Source organism: Macrobrachium rosenbergii, chromosome 24 (assembly GCF_040412425.1).
Source record: "Macrobrachium rosenbergii isolate ZJJX-2024 chromosome 24, ASM4041242v1, whole genome shotgun sequence".
Classification (NCBI taxonomy): Eukaryota; Metazoa; Arthropoda; class Malacostraca; order Decapoda; family Palaemonidae; genus Macrobrachium; species Macrobrachium rosenbergii.
The window spans coordinates 37,578,384-37,600,251 of NC_089764.1; the positions used below are offsets into that span (position 1 = coordinate 37,578,384).

Genomic DNA, 21,868 nt, shown 5'->3' on the forward strand with positions numbered 1-21,868 from the left:
CTAACAGGAGAACAATCAGGGTGATGATACATTCAACTTATCAATTGCCCTTAAATTGGTTTCCCATTTAATGAAGAAGACATCCCTGGATTCCTTATTATTTCTTCTGAAAGGATTGCTGAAGAGTTCAAGTGGCCTCGGGACATTTGGACCATTTTGGTTCAAGTCCAGAGAAGCAGACACTTTCGAAAAAATGAGGGAACTGCTTTTGACTGACGAGTGTAAGAGGTCTGTGCCGAGGGAGCTGAAGATTCATTTGGAGGTACTGAAAACTGCTTCTTTGCCAGAGGTGGCAGAGACAAGACTCGGCAAGGAAGGATTGTCACTAGAAGTTCTCTCCACGGAATGCAAATCATTTTCAGAGAATGTCTTATCAAAACAGGTTATTTGATTTTGACAAAGACGAAAGTGTAAACAGAGGTGTTGATATTAGTAGGAACGCCAGCATAGATCACGCAGCTACGTGAATAGTAGAAGGTCTTGGTGGTGGCAGTAGGCATAGAGAAAACTGGGACATACAAAAGCGAACTGCTGTGCTACGAAGAATTACCTAGGAAAGAATAGGGAGCCCATTACTGTTGTTTCAGCTGTGAAGGCACCAGAGAAAGAGGTGGAAATAGAAAACAATAAGTGACTGAAATTTACTAGGGTATATATATATATATATATATATATATATATATATATATATATATATATATATACATATATATATATATATATATATATATATATATATATATATATATATATATATATATATATATATATATATATATATATATCAAATGGGTCTGTTTTCAATGAAGGCACCATCAAAACAAACAGGACGAAGTGTGAGGATTCTACGTGACTCTGGCGAGGCACAATCTCTGATCTGAAGAAAGTCCGTCTGTGCCGAATTGGTTTGACTTTACAAATAATTATTTGGTAGTTTGGGAGGATTGCCTGACACGATTGCGTCCTGTCTCTTGAGTCCACTTATCTAGAAGCTGATTATCGTGAGGGTACGGTACAGCTGGCACCTGTGTCCGGTGTTCACTTAGTATTCGCTACTGATTGAGTGATACATGACGAGTGTGTGTGTGTGTGTGTGTGTGTGTGTGTGTGTGTGTGTGTGGATTCGGCTCCTTTCCTTCACCGTACAGGTTTTCGCTGACCTTATTACAGCAGCTTGAAGGCCTTGCTGTGTCTCCACAGTTCCTCTGTAATGCGGAGGACGTTGCTGGAGTTCCTCTCTGCCTAAAGACGTGGCTGCAGCTTCAACCCCTGTGTTTACTGAGGGGCTTCTCCTGTGTCTTGGACAGACGCCCTTCCTTCCTGAGTGCTGTGGAGGGCACTGCCTATATAGTGCAGCAGATTGCTGTAAAAATCGTTCAGATAGTGAAACAAGCATGAAATTTGGCACAAACATTCCTAAGACTACGCTCTCTTAGAAAAGGGCGCTGGCCACCTGAAATCCAAGATGGCGGCTATTTTTCAAAATGGCCGCCATCTATGTTGAGATTCACTGGTTTGGGAGCATCTATTGGATGGAATATGGCAGTTTTTTTTTTTTAAACCTCGACTTTTAGGTTATAAAATGTTCCATACCACACATTTTATTGAAAACCCTACTAAATGAATTGTAACCAAGATGGCGTACAAAAATGGTTGCCATAAAAGTTTTTTTTCTATCCACAGCGCTAGCAGACATAGAGACCAACTGTTTTTATTTAATGGTATATTCATGTGATCAGACAGTTTAACTAATATGCTATTTTCAACTGAAATAGTAATGGTATGGTCACATACAACATTGTGTCTAAGACTGTAACCATAAAAAGAAAAGAAGAGAAATACGGACTAAACGCAAGAACCAATCTATGTATAGGTCTCTCAACCTACACTTTTGAAAATTCGAGGATAAGAAGGTAGGCATAGCATGACACGTTGGATGCTCTTCAGATTATCTATGAAGAGAGGGCAATATTTAACTAGACTTCACATTTGCAAGTGCACAGAGCTGTGCAGGGAAGACCCAGCTTGTAGCACTTGCACCTTTTGACAGCCTGCTTTGCATCCACATTTGGTTAAGCTGTTGGCAACTCTTGGCTAAGGGCGAGTTGGTTGTCCAGAGGACTTGCCATGCTTCACCAGACTTTTGCCATCCCCACTCAGCAGGGTTCTCTGGCTGTGGCTGACACTGGGTGGCCTGCCCCCACACACAACCAGCCTGGTATGCAGCACATTTGGTGTGTTGGAGGAGAGCTCCCACTGGTGGAATGGCCTCATATGCCCTTTGTTTTCTGGCAAACATATCAAGTCTAGCCTCATCCACAGTGCCAGCAGTGCTGGATCTTTCATACATAAGTATGACAAACCTCTCCAGGACCTTCAGGTCACTCTCTTCCACTCTGAGAGGGTAGTGACTCAGTTTGGAGAACACAGAATGGAGGTTCTGGGAAAGATGTTCCATGTCTGTTGGTCTTCTTGCCCTTGTCGGAAGGCTGACACTGTATCACAGCCTGTGAACGCATGGAAGAAGAGCATGCCATTCACCTTCTCCTGGCCCAGAGAGTTGCACAGGTCATGCACAGCAATCCAGCGCAGGCTCTGGCCTTGGCCAAATGCCACCCATAGCTTCTCTAGCCCTAGATTGTGGAGAGTGGACTGCAACGACAAGAACATCTGTGTCATTTGCTTTAACCGTGATGGTCTTGGCTCCATGTTCTGTGGCATATTTGGCATGGAGAAAGATGCGGGTGTCAGCTTCCTCATGAGAGCACTTTTCCAGTCCCTGAAGACTAGCCTCATGAGTGCTGAGGACAGCAGACCCTTTCGTGGCAATGACAACATTTGTGGCAGACATCTGGGCAACTTTGTCTGCCAGAACTGGAACAACTCTGTCTTGTTGGCATCGTGTCTTAGGAAATTGCGCCAGTTGGATGGAATTGTGTTCTTGTCTGTCACATTTGCGCCTTCCTCCTTGACCACGTTGGAATGGTCTCAGCACCGACCTCACTTTTCTCAGGTGCAAACTTTAGTTGCTGTCTTTCCTGTCCAGTGTTCTCCTTGGTGGGGTGCTGAAATATGGAGATGCTAGTTCCATGGAAGGAGGTAGTGGCAGTAGTTGCAGATGGGTTGTGGTCGATGTTGTCCATCACTGCAGTGGTGAACAACCCTTTCGCAGTACTGGGGACAGACCACACCTCCTCCACATATTTGCTAACTGTGGCATCTCCTAACTGTGCAGAGACCTCCAGTACTCTGTCATAAGAGATACTGGAGGCCATACTGATGTAGCATTTCAACCAGGTTTTCTTCCTGGTTTTGGCATAGACTGAGAGTCCCATGTAGACTGGGAATGGTGTTTCTCTGTCTTTGGAGTGTCTATGAGTTGTTGCTCCTCTTTGTATCGGGAGTAGCAGTTGAACTGCATGAGCTGTGCAATGGCCTGGTCTGACTTTGATGCTCCAAATCGTAACTGTGACTTGATGTCAGCCCCATGCTCAACCATCCCTACAAACTGGAGCAGGAGAGGAGGCACAGAATTTGTACACAAGCCTCAGAAAATGTGCCATCAAACCGTGACTGATGATCAAGTATAGACTTTCTGAGAATATTTGCTGCTTTAGCAATGATAACTGCCTCTGAAAGATCAGATGATTGAGCAAGTGCTTTCCCCCATCCTTTTGAAATGCAAGTAATACATCTCTGCCAGATTTATGAGCCTCAAGTTCTGGAATTTCTGCCAGAAGTTTGTCTTTGAGTCTCGTGGAATTTACACTTGGTGACTCTACACCTAATTGTTCCAGACGTTGTTGGTAGAGGTGGCAAATATCTGCCAGCCGAAATGTGACTGATCATCTGAACAAAGGTTGTTTTCAACAATGTATGTCATCAGTTCTGACAGAACTAGTGGATACACATCTGATTCTGACTCAGTGCTACCTTGGTCTTTCTCAAGCTCCTCAGGTAGGACCTTTTCTGTTGTAGAGGGCACAAAGACAGGCATGGTGATACTTTAAACTCCTGTGCAATGACATCCCCACCAGTCAACTTAGCAAGGAGCTTGCCATCACTAAGTATCTCTGCACATTCACGCAATTTCAAGTCAAGGCCCTTAGTACTAGCCTGTCTGAGATCAGATGCAGGTGCCACTTTTCACAGAAAATGCAAACTTCATTGTCATGACTGGTTCGGCGCAGTTTTGTTGACTAGTCTCAGTGTTGCTGGTCTGGTCATTGGATTGTCGCTTTCTTGCACGGTCCAGTTTAGTGTTGTTAAACAACAAGGGACAGTTCACATGGTATTTTGCTGCATTTTTCCTGAGAGTGGCCTCTATGCCATCACCTTCATCCAGCCTTGCTGGATCCATTATCAGTGGCATTTCATTAATTTCACTGAACATGGGAATGTTCCTTGCCAGCATTGTGTACCCATCATGGTCTAGGACATGATGACTTGGAGGTGATGTCAAGTGCTCACCTCTTTTGTCCTTCTGACAAAGACAACACAAACTCCAGTTTGTTTTTCTACTGCTCAATATTGATTGGCATCACATTCTGCCATGATTTCACTTTTGATTAAGGCCGAGGGGTTATCCTTTTACCACCTTAAACAAAGCACACATTCCTGTATGGGATTCAACTAGGTTCGGTCTCCCTACACCTAGCCCGATCATTCATCCAGTGCCATTTAAGTCCCGTGTGATCTGTACACCATCCGGGTAAGTACATGAACCATCATGTACAGCCCCATACCCTTGGCTGGCTCTCCCGCGCTGGCACATCCTGTCTATTCAGGTAATCTAACTATAGCTGGTCTGGGGCTGTTAGAAAGCATTTGGGACACTAAACTAAACTATACTACAACTACTAGTCTAAGACTACAGGATTAGTAAAGCTGGATTAGCTGGCACTGAACCCCATGCTGAGTTACACAGCAGTGATGTCACCAGTGTGCCCTGGTTGTGTGCAGACATACACTCTTTTACATTTATTAATTTTCCTTCAAAATTGATGAGTTATTCGAAAGAGATGGCCTCATTAGGATCTAAAACCACAGAAACCAAGATCCATGCTTAAAACGATAATTGTTGAACGGGCATTATTTCTCATTATAATTATTGTTTCTAGGTTTTCTTGGCAGCCATATAGCCCCATATTTAAAGGTAAACTGTACTGGGAAGCTACAGAAACATAATATTCACAAGAAATAGTATGGAAGAGCTTTACCATATTGCTAGAAGCAAATACATGCCATTCTAGTGAAAAATTAGCCAAAATCTGTCGATACTGGCCGCCATCTTGGAATTTGGCCGCCATATTAAATTTTTTGCGTGGCCAGCGCCCTTTTCTGATAGAGGGAACTTTAAAGAGCACTTGTGCAAAATTTCATGCTTGTTTCACTATCTGAACGATTCTTATGAAATATGCAATTATCTGCTGCACTAATACCCTTTTCGTCCCAGGACTCGCCTGTTGTCCTTGGAAGGGCTCGTGATCTTAGTACCGCTAACCACCTCCGGAGTGGTGAAAAGGCTCGCTTCAGGGCTCAGTAGAAAGAGGCTGTTTTCCTTCCTCATCCTAGAAAGTGTCTCTGCCTTTTGTGCTAAAGAGTATATTTTAGGTAAACGTTGTTGTGAAACCTTCTCCAGTTATTTTTGGGGAGCTATTGCGTTCAAGATTACTCTGTAGAAAATACTTAAGAGTTTGATAAGTATATTTTCCGTTATCATCTTTGAGTGTTTTTCTCTGTGTTTTTGCTCTGTCGGAGTTCAAGGCCCGTTGGCATTGACTTAACCTTTGTGGCATTAGTCATAAAATGAAATGAACCTCTTCCTGCCACTAATTTAATAGATGTGGTTAAAGTTCCTAACTATATAATATATATATATATATATATATATATATATATATATATATATATATATATATATATATATGTATATATATATATATATATATATATATATATATATATATATATATATATAAATAAATACAATATATATATATATGTATATATGTATGGGAAATAGGTAGACAGATAGATTCATAAGTAATTTAGTTGTGTGCCAAAAAGTGAGTCTTTCAAAATTCGTGTTGAAGTATCAGTTATGTGAATCGAATTTCTATGGAAAATAATTGTCCCTGGGAATATTTCCCTTGTGAGTGATTCTTAATTATTTCCTGGAAATGTTTAGGTGAACATCTCTGCCAGTGAAGAAGGTAGGCTTTCTTTTTAGAAAGTATGAGCCAACACAAACTTTCATTACTTATTGGATACCGTAACTCCAATCCTTCAAGATGTTCATGCCCCTTGTGATGTCGTTACTGAGAGATCTATTTTGTCAGGTCTTTTGGAAAATGTTCCTCTCTCTCTCTCTCTCTCTCTCTCTCTCTCTCTCTCTCTCTCATGCTGTAAAGAAAACGATGTCAAATCAATAAGGGGTAGATCTTAAGGTTTTCGGAGTCTGGTTGATTTTAACGTCAACGAATGAACGTAAATTATGAGAGAGAGAGAGAGAGAGAGAGAGAGAGAGAGAGAGAGAGAGAGAGAGATTCTAAACTGAATAGACTTTGTTGCACCTCCTATTTTAATTATGCATTTTGTCAAACATACTAAACGAATATCAATCGTCTCTAATAGGCTGATCACCATGGAAATACAATGACTTAGAGATTTTAGAGAACTCCCCAACTCTCTCTCTCTCTCTCTCTCTCTCTCTCTCTCTCTTTTCTTCTGTCTCGGAGTTAGAACGGAACTTGATCCGGAAGTCTTATCGTTTAAAAAAACCTTTTACCTGATTGTGTGTTGATATATATATATATGTTTAGTAATCAGTCATTAAATGTAATGACTGAAATTTGTCATCACGTGTAATGCACTTCTTATCAGGCTAGTTTAAAAAGCGAAACAGTGAGTTTACACTGTTTCGCCCGGTTTAGTACTAGTCCCTGGGGGTCAATTGTATTTTGCCGTGTTTAGTACTAGCTCCTGGGGGATCAAATGTCCCTAATGCATTACATGATGACTGAAATATATATATATAATGACTGATTAAAATGCGGTTGACTGTAATATATATATTATTTTTTTTTCCTGGCAATTTAGTTTGAAATATTCTTTGTGAGACAGGTAGCAACAATTTAAGGTAATTTAGCCTTGTGATTCTGACTTCTTGGTCCAGGAAAACATAAAAAAAAGAGGAAAACACAGGGAATTTCATATGAGCGTAAGGCTCTTGTTACTGAGGAAAATATTACGTACACACGTGGGCAAACTTGCAGGAGTGTATTTGCATAAATAACATTAGTACGGGAAAGAGGAATGCTAGTAGATTATTGATCCTGAAGGGGATTCCTATGGGATGAATGAAACTGGGGGATTCCAGACACAGTCCAAGAAGCTTCCACGATATAGGGTCCCTCTGAAATGAGAGATATGCACATTATACGCCAGTAATGAAAATAGACACAAGAATAATGAATTCAAAGCTGCACTGAGGGTGCCAAGGGGTTTCGATGAATTAATAATGGCTTAGCACTGCCAACACTCGAGGAGCACGGACATTTGACAAGAGATTCGGTGATTACTGGCACTCAAATTAAGTAAATGTTACGAGGAAAAAGCGTGACTGAGTGGAGGTCTTCCAGAGCACTTTACCGTAAGGCAGATTTGGTTCCAGCGCAGAAAGCGGTCCGTGGATGACTTGCGATTTCCGAGGGCGAGTTCTCTTCCACAGGGTAAGATGCATGGGCTTCAGTAAAGGGCAAGGCGATGGGGACTTCTCAAAACGCCAAGCAAATGGAATGGGTCATCAGTCCGATCAGCATCCAAGGGAACACGTGGGTTTGGACCGGAGTGCACAGAGGGAAAGTAAACTTTGAAAGGCCACGTGGTTAGGAGCCAAGGGCATCGATGGGCCAGGACATGGCGGTGTTTTTGGGGACTTCTTCACTCCCTCTCTTCCAGCGCGTGTGAGAGCGAACCTCGGTTTGGTTTCTGCTTTTATCTCCTCCTATGGGGCAGGGGGCACGTCCAACAGATAGGGGGGTTGAGTCATGTTCAGCTGATGCCCGCAGGGGTTTTTTGCCTGAAAAGGACAGCCAGACAGATTCACTTTTGCCTCGGAAAGGAATTACCTACTTAAAGGGAGTGGCCTACAATCCGTTTTAATCTCTTGTATTCTGACCGTGCGAAATATCGATCGGCCGACAGTAAATGAAAACAACAAAAAAAGAAAAAGGGGGAAGCAATTTGCTAGCGAGTTCTTGCTAATTATGATAATATATATATATATATATATATATATATATATATATATATATATATATATATATATATATATATATATATATATATATTTATATATATATTGTCAGGTTTTTCAGTTGTTAATTTGAAACAGCCTTTTTCCAATTAGTTAACCTCCACTCCTGTTTTGTGTAAGGAGGCAGGGTTACGTTCATGTTTAGTGATAATCTTCTTCCTCAGTCAGGTTTTGAACCAGCAGATCGGACGGGTTCTCGTGAGGCTGTGACGAGAACAAGCAGCAGCAGTTTTTGAAGTATCACCTAGTTGTTGGTGATGGTCCTGATACAGCAGTGTGGGTCACCTGTTGATCGTCAGGAGAATCAACCCAGCTCACGAGGTCGAGGTGGTGACCAAACCATGGTTTCCAGTTTTGAGGAAATATCCTATATATATATTTGTTATATATATCGGTTGAGTTTCAGAGTTGTTCATTTGAAACAGCCTTGTTTGGAGTTCAATCCACTCCTGTTTGGCTGATGAAGAGTTAGAGGAATTTATTTCTGGTGATAGAAATTCATTTCTTCCTCATAAGGTTTTGGATTCCACAATCGACTTAGGTCCCGTTGCTAAGTAACCAATTGGTTCTTAGCCACGTAAAATAAGTTAATGAAGTTCGGGCCAGTTGTTGGTGAGAGCTGTTAATCAGCTCAGTGGTCACCTGTTAAAACTAAGGTATACTTAACTTAACTTTGAGGAAATATCCTTGTGGTGCAGCGAAGCGGCTGTCACATAAGACTGTCGTGGTCATGGGCAATGTCTCGGCAGTGTACGATGGTCGTCCTCGGGGATCATGGATTGTGGTTCTGGATGATTACTCTTGTTTATGATATGTATTCCATTTAGATGTGTTGTAGGAGCAGTGTATGGCTCTGAGCAATTATGATGATGGTTTTTCCACTTTGTGCATGATGTATGATGGTTCATTACCTGATCATTTATTAGTGAGGAGCAAGAGTATGGCTCTTATTATTGTTATAATCTGAGATGAGCAGGTGGATGACTAGTGTTAATAATTGTTGTTATTGGTAATGAACAAGTATATGGTTAATGAATTGCTTATTGGTTTATTTACTGCTGGTGTTTAACGTGTTTATTTTAGGTCAGTTTATTCTGCTGCTAATTGTTGATCATTTAGTTGAACTTAAATTTATTTGAATTTGTAATCTGTGGTAATGATCATTTATGACGTCAGTGTTTCCCAAAACCTGGGCTCATTGTAATTACTGTGTGTAACTTAGGTTAATAAATTAGGTTTAAGCTACTCGAGTATTTTCTTTTGCTCCCTCCTCCTTGGGTTGTTGCAGTTCATCAGACCATTCCAATTCCACTTTATTTGTGGATTATGAACCTGGTTTGTGTTTGTTTATATTCTCCAGTTCTCAGTTTTACAACTGAATCTGAGTTGTGAAATTTCAGTGCTTGTTTTTTTTCATAATTTTTCCAGTTGTGTCTCAAAAAATCTTTGTTTTAATAATAGGCCTCCTCCTACCTTTTCCAAACCTTTACACTTGTTGCCTTTGGTAAAATGTATAGAAAGGTCATACATGGACTTTACTGTATTACTCTGTTGAGGAGGAAAGTCCCAAACAGTCTCTCTCTCTCTCCCCCCAAAGGTGGTGGAGGAAGACAGCTGTATAACTCTACCCATATTTATCCAAGTTCAATTAGACATGAAAGTCTTTCTCTTCTTTCATATCCTCAAGTTTTTATTTCCCCTCTTGCCATCGATATATTATTGGTTTCCCTTCCCCATAATAAATTGAAAAGCTCTCTCTCTCTCTCTCTCTCTTCTCTCTCTCTCTCTCTCTCTCTCTCTCTCTCTCTCTCTCTCTCTCTCTCTCTTGACATTTCAAAGTTTCTGACAACGATAACGTGTTCATAGAGACTTTCATTCATCCCATCATTCAGTTGATCTCATCTGAAACTAAGGAGGTTTTTGTCTTCTGAGATTCAAAACACGTTTCCACTTCCCCAATATTCATTGATTGCCTCTTCTGTTTCAGTTGTGCTTTTGAAAGGTCAGCAGTCTGACTCACTCACTCACTGACTCACTGACTAACTACTGCATTTTTATCATTATATAATTTTGATAATATACTTGTTCTCTTCACAAGTTGATCAAACTTTCTACAAGTTGAATCTTTTGACTGATTGACTTTGCCTTCTGATTGCAATTCTCATCAACTCCATTTGTGGTTCTGTTGAATTAATAACTGAATTATTTTGAATGACTTTCTTCTGCTGCATTTTTCTTGTTTTAAGTGTTTGTAGATACAGTATATTTATGTATACATTCAGTATTATAAGTTGCATGCATAAGAAGTATTACCAAAATGCAGACCACAAAAGATTATGATAAAGTTGACATCTTTTTATTCTCAAAAATCAGTTGTTTTCCATTTCCAAAAAAAGTATATCTTAGTTTAACCAGACCACTGAGGAGCTGATTAACAGCTCTCCTAGGGCTGACCAGAAGGATTAGATTTATTTCACGTGGCTAAGAACCAACTGGTTACCTAGCAACGGGACATACAACTTATTGTGGAATCCGAACCACATTATGACGAGAAATTAATTTCTACCACCAGAAATAAATTCCTCTAATTCTTCACTGGCCGGTCGGAGACTCGAACGCTGGGCCAACAGCGTGCTAGCCGAGAGCTCTACCCACCCCTCTAATGAAGAACTGATTTTTTTTCATTTCCGGTATGAAACCTTGTTACCAAAACTACTTCATTACTTATGCATAACATGGCTAATAAAACACCCAGCGTAAGCATTCCGTGTATTTGCAAAACCTAAACACTCACCAGACCGTGACAAAATATGCATCCTTTGCATTTCAATATTTCCATATAGATAGATAGATAAATATATAGGTAAGACTAATGACCACAATATTATAAATATAGAAATTGCAAAAGGTTCTCAAATATGGTCCAAGAAAAGGACGTAAAAAGATAAACAAATAAATCTCAAGAGTCATAAAAACATGTCAAAGCAGAACAATGAAAATAAACATTATATAATATTTTCAACACTCTCCCTTTTACAAGTGGAACTGAAAATGCAGCTAAATAAAGAAGAAGAAGCCTTGGTGTATAAACATTTCAGCAGAACCTTTATGAATTACCACTACTTTCTTCCCCCGCAAAGCAGCATAAAGGAAGCTGACAGACATATTATATTCTAGAGAACAAGAGCAAAGAAACAAATGATAACAATATCTAGCAGTTCTTAGTCATTTCACATCCATATGTAGACAGAATTCAGAGTATTACTTGACACTGTCCTGACATATGAAGGTGGTCTGAAAATGTCCCCAACACTTGTCAGATTGGCCAACAACAACATTTTGGCAATGGGCCACAAACTAGGATGCGAGGCAGAAGACGTAGGTAAAGCATTAGAGAATGCAGCAAGAGTGAATATTATATATATCCTCTGTATTGGGAGCAATTTCAGAACACCAGGAGAGGGATCATTGGATCCATAAGCCTTGTCTGTCTAACTTCATATATTGAGTCTTTCCTGTAGGGTATTTGATCATCCAGTACACACACACACACACACACACACACACACACACACACACACACACACACATATATATATATATATATATATATATATATATATATATATATATATATATATATATATATATATATATATATAGCTGGTCTAAAACCCTTAAAGGTGATCCTTACTGATATGCAAACATGGCAATACATATAATAGAGCAGAATAGCTTGATAATGGAAGAATAGTTCTCTATTCATGTTAGAAGAGATCCCTGTTGAATATGGCCTTAATATTAATACTATTGAATAAAGTATTTATCTTAATTATTTATCCAGTTATTTGAAATCAACACTTTGAAATATCAGAGAGAGAGAGAAAAAGAGGTATTTCTTTTCTTTTGTTTTCAGTGACAGTAGTGCAGCATAACAGAAGCACAGAAAAGGTGGAGCAGAGTGCTTCTTTCAAGTGGCTTGGTCATGTGGGGAGAATGGGAGACTAAGGGAAAGAGGAGGGCCTAGAAAGTGCTAAGGAGGGAGATGGGGGAGGAGGAGGGAAGGTGTTGAAACCTAAGGGTATATAAAGGCATATTCAGCGACTTGTAATGTGGAAGTTTCCGCACAGGGGTCTACTTCTTCCTCCTCCTTCCTGATTCAGTGGCGGAAGTGTGAATGAGGCAGTGAATAATCTCTCATTTTTCCTGTGAAGCCACCCCTAGAGAAAGAGCAGGGGGAGAGAGAGATGGAGGTGCAGTGAAGGGTAGACTTGCTGCTAATGAGCCTCTGTGGGCTTTCCACTGGCATGACTAATACAGGTCTTGATATTGGCAGTACTCTCTCTCTCTCTCTCTCTCTCTCTCTCTCTCTCTCTCTCTCTCTCTCTCTCTCTCTAAACAAAGAATAAAGGAACTGGGATGAAATTTACCGAAAGCCTTTCATGAGAACCAGCAACCAGGTTGTTTCTTCCTGCGATGCGAAGATCTTCTTCAAGTCTTCACTGTGTGACATCACTCTCCCTGGAGGTGGAGCCATCTTCTTCTCTTCTTCTCTTCTCTCTTTCCTCCTCCTCTTCTTCTTCTTCTTCCCTTTTTCTCTTCTTTTCTTCTTCACCATCCGTTTCTTCTTCTTTTTCTTCTTCTTCTCCTTCATCCCTTTTTCTCTTCTTGTCTTCATCTTCGTCATCCATTTTTCCTTCTTCTTTTTCTTCTTTTTCTTCTTCGTCACTCCAAAGGGAACTGCCTAAATTTCCAAATCCCTTTAACTTGCAGAGTGCCTTCAGTTCTTCAACATATTCAACATCATCAATCTTTGTACCAGAAGTCACAAAAATATATATTGACCTTAAAGGCGGAACAGTTAGCGACTGAAGTAGAAGCCTTATGTCTTGATCTGAGGAAAGACAAAAATGGCAGGATATTAACATCTTCTGCACTTGATTTTCACTCATTTTTGCTCCACACTTGCACACACACACACACACACACACACACATATATATATATATATATATATATATATATATATATATATATATATATATATATATATATATATATATATAAATGGATGTGTGTATGTATTTTCCAGCATAACTCAGAAATGCATTGAGCAGTGCCAGCCAAACTTGGTATACATGTGACTTACTATCTGGAAAAGAGTACTGTGGAGGTAAGACATCACTAGCACCTAAGGGAACCAAAGGCAAGGTAGGGGAAAGGGTTTCCCTGACACAGGGCTGGTTATACCCATAGACTTAGTAATTTTACGAATTTATTATAATTTCGGTAAACATATGACTTACTATCTTGAAAGGAATACTGTGGGGGTTGAGGCATCAATAGCACCAAAGGGGGTGGGTGTTGGGAAGGGGGTGACATAGAGAGAGAGAGAGAGAGAGAGAGTAGAGAGGGGTGTTATGGAGAAGAAAGAGGGGAAAGAGACAGGGAGGGTTGGAGAGAAAGAGAGAGGGGGGGAGAGAGAGGGAGAGAGTGAGAGAAAGAAAAAGTGAGAGGGAGAGGAATTGAGAGAGAGAGAGAGAGAGAGAGTTTATCGACTGTCATTCAGAGTTATCCCGGGCCGGGTCAGGTTAGTCAGCTAGTATATATATATATATATATATATATATATATATATATATATATATATATATATATATATATATATATATATATATATATATATATATATATATATATAAAATCATCAGTGAAGGAAGAGGACATACTGATGTACAAGCTGTCTTAGTTCCACAGTTTCGTAATTATCCATTAATGACATCATCAGGGCTGTTAAAATGAAACATAAAATTCCTTGTAAAAACTAAAACTAAAAATTAAGAATTGAAAAAGCTGAAAAATATTCTGACAAAATTTAAGAAATATACACAACATTAAAATTAAAGGAATGAACAAAATTTAAAATATCTCTTCATTAAAGTGAAAGGCAACAGAACATACAGTAAACTAAAAATGAAAATAGCAGTGAACAGAGTCACAGAACAAAAGACTAAAGACCGACCTCGAGGAGTGACAGCGTTAAACCAAAAGTAAGCATAAGTAGAAACAACACAAGTCAAGACAAATGCAGAGGGGAGGAGGACGTATGAGTGTTTCATAAAAAGTGATTCCAGAATAACGAGGTCCCGAGTGTTGGTGGTAAGGCCTCAAATACAGAAGTCTTTATTATCGATGTGTGTTTTAGAATTTTTGGAGTGATTTCTAATACTGGAATGTTCTGGGTTTGAAATTCTGCCACCAGTACGGAAGCTTACGCCACGATGAGAATCGATACGCACCTTAAGGAGTCTGATGGTGGATCCCACATGGGTCCCTGTTTGACACTCGGGTATAGCCTACTTATAACAACACTAGAAGAAATATAAGGTGATTACGGCTCTTTAGATTTAAAGAGGGAACCGATGGTGAAAGAGTTCTTGGGAATTAAATTAATGTCAATGGTATAAAAATGTTCCTGAATAATTTGTGCGAACTCTTTGTGAAATTTGAGGTCATGAGTGAATTGAAAGAATGCGTAAAACTTCGTTTTTGGGACGGTTCAAACTTTTGGTTTTGTTATGAAATGTTTGTTGAGTAGTTGATATAATTTCCTATGCACCAGCTTTGTAGCGAAACAATTATTATAAAAAAAAGTTAATTAAAAATGTAATTTCATTATGGAAAAGACTCCAGTTCGACGTAAGGACGAGTGCTTTGTGGAGAAGGGTAGAAACGGAGTTGGATTTAAAATTGCCAAAGCAAGAGCTATAAAAGTTGGTAACCAAGTCCGGTAAAAGTTTTCTTCCTAAAAATCGTGGTATTAAAACTGTCGTGCTGTCTGAAAACTAGACCGTCCAGGAATGGTAGAGGGCCTTTCACCTCTTTCTCGATTTTTCTTCGTTTAACGTGCTTTTTCCCATTTTATATGGGGTAAGCACGATGCCTTCTTCTGAAGGACTTTGATTTGGCGTTGGGGTAGACCGTAGCCTCGATCGGCTGCCCTGCCTGACATCACTTAGACCCCAGTAGCGCATGCGTACGTGTATCGTACCAAATCCCCAGCTCCCTTTCTCCCAGCAGCAAGGAGAATTGAGCGGTTAGGTCGACAGTTCGAGACGTGTGAGTTGTCTGTTATGTTTTTAGAAGATGTTGGAGTGGCTTTGTTTGTGTGTGTATTAGTCTGTAACACCCATTTGCTTTCAGCAAACCTATCTGTTGATTATATACATAATCCCGGGGTGTCTACACGGATAGCAAAGTTTCCGCCTCTCTGACTGGTCAGCTGTGGATTTGAACCCGCGCCACAGACCTCTATGAAGTCCGAGGCTGCTGCTCACCTCTTTCTCGATAGTAAACTTTATTCTCGGGTGTATTGTAATAGTATATTCTACGAAGAGGTCAGCTTCCTATTCACTTTTAAAGAGGTCGAGCATATCGTCAACATACCCGGAATAAAAAAGGGGGTAGAACCTTAATGGGCAGTTATCGAGCATGTGCTCCTCCAGGGAGCGCATGAAGATATTAGCAAATGTGGGGCCAAGAGGAGAACCCATGGCCCTGCCCTCTACTTGTCTGAATAATTTATCATTAAAAATAAGAGCATGATTATTATATATATATATATATATATATATATATATATATATATATATATATATATATATGGAGCCTCGATGGCACAGTCGGTTACAGCAGCAGCTTTGGACTTCGTAGAGGTCTGTGGCGCGGGTTCAAATCCGCAACCGACTGATCAGAGAGGCGGACACTTTGCTATCCATGTAGACACCCCAGGATTATGTATGTAATCAACGGATAGGTTTGCTTAAAAAGCAAATGGGTGTTACAGACTAAAAACACACACAAAACAAAGCCACTCCAACATCTAAAAACATCAAACATCTCACACGTCTCGAACTCTCGACCTACCCGAGCAACAACTTCTCGCTGCTGGGAGAAAGGGCGTTGGGTCTGGTATAATACATGTACCATACGCTACCGGGGTCTAAGCGATGTCAGGCCGGGCAACCGATCGAGACTACGGTCTACCCCAAAGCCAAATCAAAAGTCCTTCAAAAGAAGGCATCGTGCTCACCCCATACAAGAATGGGAAAAAAAGCATGTTAAAAGAAGAAGATATATATATATATATATATATATATATATATATATATATATATATATATATATATATATATATATATATATATTGTGGAATTATCACTGGAAGTGATAAATGGATCGGTACCTTCCAACTACTCCAGTCAACAGTCTACCCACTGAGCCATCACTTATAATCCCCTTCGGTGATAATTCCCCATCGGGGATGTCCCCGAGGCAGCGTGAATTGGATATTAAATCAAACGACATTGGTTGCTTCATGATAATAAATAAATCATGGTGATAAAAATATTATATATATATATATATATATATATATATATATATATATATATATATATATATATATATATATATATATATATATACTAGCTAAACAACCCAGTGCTGCCGAGAAAACTCTGAATTACAACCCATAAACTCTCTCTCTCTCTCTCTCTCTCTCTCTCTTGTTAAGATAGTTGCTTCATTTACATTGCCTAGAATTTTTGACATTTTATATTTCATCCCTCCCCACCCCCACTTCCTATCAGGGCTGAACTTGGACTTAAAGGGCATCGGGAATGTCACTATTCATCTCAGCGAGCTTGAAAACTATGGATTAGACTCTAATATCTGTCATTTTCAGTTATTTTTACATGTCACCCCCTTCCCATACAATCCCCTTTCGTGCCAATGATGTCTTACCTCCACAGTGTTCTTTTCGAGGTAGTAAGTCATATGTATACCAAGTTTGGTTGAAATTGCTCAATGATATACATATACATATATATATATATATATATATATATATATATATATATATATATATATATATATATATATATATATATATATATATATATATATATATATATATATATATATATATATATATATATATCACTCACTACACCATGACAATTTAGAGGAAATCAAGAGGTTAAAATAGGAGTAGCATAAAATGTAATTATTTTCAATACTGTTATTCACCATTATATATTTAAAGCCTTTTCCTGGACTTCTTCTTCTCCTCCTGCTACTCTTGCTTCTTCTTTTCATTCTGTTCATAATGGAACAGGAGGAGGAGGAGGAGGAGGAGGAGGAGGAGGAGGAGGAGGAGGAATAAGAACAGTTTCTTGTTTCTTTCGTGACGTTTGACTTTTGATGATACTGATTGATACTCACCTTCCCATACGTAAATCCCCAAATCAGTGGCGCCTCCTTCCCTGGTTGTAGGAAACGTCCTGTTTATGACGTGGGGAATACGATCCTCCTCAGGAGTACCTTCCAAGCGATATGTTAATTCCAGTTCCTTTGCTGAAGTCATGAGAGAAATGGGATGAAGGCTCTCTAAGTCCTGATATCCATCATCAATAATCATCAAATCTGTGGGATAAAAAAGTAGAGGAATTTGTTTTAGAGAATGATGATATTATTATCTACAGCAACAGGAAATAATAATAACTGACTATACAGAACAAAAGCAGTATAATTAAACTGTTATTGTTTTATTGTTATATACACACATTATATATATACATATATATATATATATGTATATATACATATATATATATATATATATATATATATATATATATATATATATATATATATATATATATATATATATATATATATATATATATATATATATTAGTGAGAAAGAAAAACACTCACAGCCGATGTATTTACATAACTCTTTATGTAAAATCTCTTCTCAAAAGAAACAAGCAATTCAATGACACTGCTGCTTTCCTGTCAGTGCCATTTCTTTACCTAATTCAGAGTTGCTCTACATACTGTATAACTCATGAAGTCATTACAAAAGATGAAGAAGTACAGAAAAACTAAAAAGCTAAAGTTGTTTGAGTTATGGGTGAAGGTTTTAGTACTCTGTAATTAAGGGAGTAAAGGTTGAAGCTCCTACTTACCTAATTTATCCACTGGAAGCAAAACCTCCTTTTCTGAAAGTTGTGCGTATTGACTTAGATTTATCCTGATAATAATATTTATGTGAACACTGGACTGACAGGCAGCATATAATGTTTCGTTGAGTTGCGAAAGATCTCTTGGTACATTTGAAGATGAAAAATTCAATCCAATCTCTTTGGGCCTCAGTTTAGGCAGTAGGGACGGTAGGACGTAAAGACTCTTGGGTTCTGTGAATTCTACTCGGTCCTTCAGAGTTTTTCTCATCCGTGATACAATTGATTCCAAAACCTTATTGTCCAATCTAGTCTCAATACAAGTTTCCAGAAGATCATCATGTGGACCAACATAATCATCATCATCATAATCAAAGAAGCTGTATGATACATAGAGTTCATGAAAATCCTCTATTGTATCATACAACACATCTCTCTCAGTGCTGTAAAGTATTCCTGGTATGAAGCAAATCACTTCTCTTAATTTCCCAAATAACCAGTCTGGATCTGTTTCATCCCATAATCCTTTCGACTGCAGCACATCTCGAGCAATGTTTCCTCCTTGTGGTCTTCCGTTTGATGTGATGATGTCATCACAGATACTGCCTGCAACTGCAAACTCTTGCTCACTTCTGTGTCTGTGGCAGTATACCTTTACAATCTCCAGTTGCTTCTTTGTTTGCTTTACGGAGAAATAGGATGACATGATGGCATCAAAGTTTTGAAGTACCTCTGGACAACTAATCTCCTTTTTAAGGCCTCTTACATCTGCCTCAGACCATTCATATTTTCTCTCAATGTAATGTTTCAGCGACCATTTTCTGTACAGTGAATCAAATTCCTCCAGTGATTCACCAGAGATTCCTGTCTTGTTGGAGATCCTCTTGATCTTGTGCTTTCTCAGCTGTAAGTAGACTGACGTCCTGGTGCTCATTTCATCCCTTAAATCTGGACACTCAATGTAAAGGAGAATAAACAGGTTAAAATACAGCGGGGTTTTCAGGATGGCTCTGGTGCCAGTGTTCATTTCTTCTATTTTCTGAAGCAGCTCTTTTTTCATTTGCTCCACTTGGGTGACATCATCTTTCACCAAGTGGCCAATGAGCTTTTCTGTGAGCAATTTCATATCCTTTTCCTGAAGACCTGAAACTCTGAGGTTGATTCTGGAACGTTTTCCTTTGTTCACAATATCTGTTAGTCCCATGGTATTCCCTGGACGTGTTGTGACAACAAACTTCATGTTCTTTGAATTAAGTTCTAAAAGCTCCTTAAATAGCTTTCTAGATTTCTCATTGGCCTCATCATAGCCATCACACAAGACCAAACACTTTGAATCTAGGACTACCGATATGACAAGATCAAAAGGAAATCGAGCAACAGTTTTTGGAATCAAGCTCTTAAGGTAGTCATCAAAGTTGTCGTGGTCATGATTTCTGAACATCATAGAGATTATAAATGGAAAGGAAGAGAGTTCTGGTATATCATTTGTCTTCTTGCACCATCCCTCTGCATAGGAACAAAGAATTGTGGTCTTTCCAGAACCTGCATCACCAGATATAATCACAACTTCAGGGTCTTTTCCCATTTTGTCTTTGTTGAGGATTTCTTTTTGATTTACAATGATCCTTTTATTGCCATGGGGACCTCTATTTAACTCCTGATCATCCACCACTTGTAAAGAGACCATGATGTTACCTGGATCTGAAGTACCATACTGAGCGAGCCAGTCGTAGGGTAAAATCTGACAGAGGCGTTCATGAAGAGACCGGAGTTCTTGTTCAGAGGATTTTTGAATCATGTCATAAAACTCACTCCCAAACTCTTCTATTTCTTCTTTAAGCCTTTGTACATCCTGAAGGTCCGAGGGATCATATTTCTCACGGATCTTTTCTAGGGTCTTTGGAACAGCATCTTGAATCTCTGCTTTAAGCTGGTCGGTGTCAGCACTGTGTTTTGGAAAGAGAGACCTGGTTTTCTCAAGAGTTTCCTCGAGCGTTGCTTGAAAGTCTCTAAGTTTACTTTCCAAGTCAGTGTCTGACATATCAGGGGCCTCATGGCTAACAAAGTTCCTTTCATCTTTGATTTTTTTCACTAATCCTCTGATTTCGTCACCAGGGTCATTCACCCCCTTTTGCCAAAGAGCCTGGCAGATTTTGTTCATCAATGTGATGTCCAGATCTTCCGGAAGCTTATCTGTAAGATTCTGGATTTCCTGGGGGTTCAACAGGCTTTTTTTTGGTTTTAGTGGAACTTGGTTTTCGATGAGAATTTCTCGGATGTTCTTGTTTTGTCCGTGGAGAAAGCTTAGGTTGTATATCATGTAAACCACTTCCTTCCCCCAGTGCCTCACAAAATGGTAAAGTTTCAAGAATTTCAAAACTTTTGGTGAAGAAACTGATCCTGAGCAGGAAGCCATTTTACTCAATATCAACGCTGGGAGGCTGGGAGACAGAGTCTATAATTGTGCTTCCATATTTTCTCTTGCAAAAGACTTCAAGAAGAGACAACCTGAGAAGGAGAAAAGAATAACAGCAGTTAAGATTAGGAAACAGAATGAGAGAAAAATCAGTAATAATGATAACAAGAGAATCAATGCTAATATCAGCTCTAACTTGACTTCTCATGATGAGATCAGTAAGAGGAGGAACCAGAGAGAATTTGAGGAAATGGAGGAAGAGAACAGATTGATGAATGAGACTAGAGAAACGGAAGGAAGAGACACAAGGAAGCTTAGAAGAGAGAGAGAGAGGGATCTGATCTCTCTCTCTCTCTCTCTCTCTCTGACCCTCATTCAAATCAGAAAAGAAAACTATTGTATGGATAACACTCCAGTCTCTCTGTCTTTCTCTCTCTTTCTATCTCTCTCTCTAGATATCTCTCTCTTTAGCTCATTCTCTTACTCACTTACGCTCTCTCTCTCTCTCTCTCTCTCTCTCTCTCTCTCTCTCTCTCTCTCTCTCTCTCTCTCTCAAGGAAACAGGGAAAACACTCACAGCTGAAAAGGAAAAAAAGGTTTGGGAGTTGGGTGTGGAAGATAGGAAGTCTCTCTCTCTCTCTCTCTCTCTCTCTCTCTCTCTCTCTCTCTCTCTCTCTCTCTCTCTCTGTTGACAATAACGAAAGGTAAAAGATATTCATTCAAACGGTTTGAAGAGAAATCAATTTTAAGTGGAAATGGTGGAATGAAATCTCTCTCTCTCTCTCTCTCTCTCTCTCTCTCTCTCTCTCTCTCTCTCTCTCTCTCTCTCCTTGTTGGAAAGAAGGAATAGAAAAAGCTACTCATTCAGACAGCTGGGAGTGAAATCAGTTTTGGGGGTGGGGTGGAATGTAGGAAGTATCTCTCTCTCTCTCTCTCTCTCTCTCTCTCTCTCTCTCTCTCTCTCTCTCTCTCTCTCTCTCTCTCTCTCTCTCTCTGACCCTCATTCAAATCAGAAAAGAAAATTATTGTATGGATAACACTCCAGTCTCTCTGTCTTTCTCTCTCTTTCTATCTCTCTCTCTAGATATCTCTCTTTAGCTCATT

General features: G+C 39.3%; 1 protein-coding gene and 1 long non-coding RNA gene across 2 annotated transcripts in view; one reads left to right on the forward strand and one right to left on the reverse strand.

Moving 5' to 3' along the window:
• The window catches only part of LOC136852030 (uncharacterized), a 194,650-nt gene that overhangs the window by 125,366 nt on the left and 47,416 nt on the right, over window positions 1-21,868 (forward strand). The gene's annotated exons all lie outside the window — the stretch shown is intronic.
• LOC136852025 (uncharacterized) overlaps window positions 12,673-21,868 on the reverse strand; it is a 38,053-nt gene continuing 28,857 nt past the window's right edge. The window contains exons 2-4 of the mRNA XM_067126499.1: window positions 18,355-20,856; window positions 17,606-17,806; window positions 12,673-13,214 (exon numbers count right to left, since the gene is read on the reverse strand). Coding sequence (XP_066982600.1) covers window positions 12,820-13,214; window positions 17,606-17,806; window positions 18,355-20,764 — 3,006 coding nt within the window. The 5' untranslated portion in view covers window positions 20,765-20,856 and the 3' untranslated portion in view covers window positions 12,673-12,819. The remainder of the gene's footprint in view (window positions 13,215-17,605; window positions 17,807-18,354; window positions 20,857-21,868) is intronic.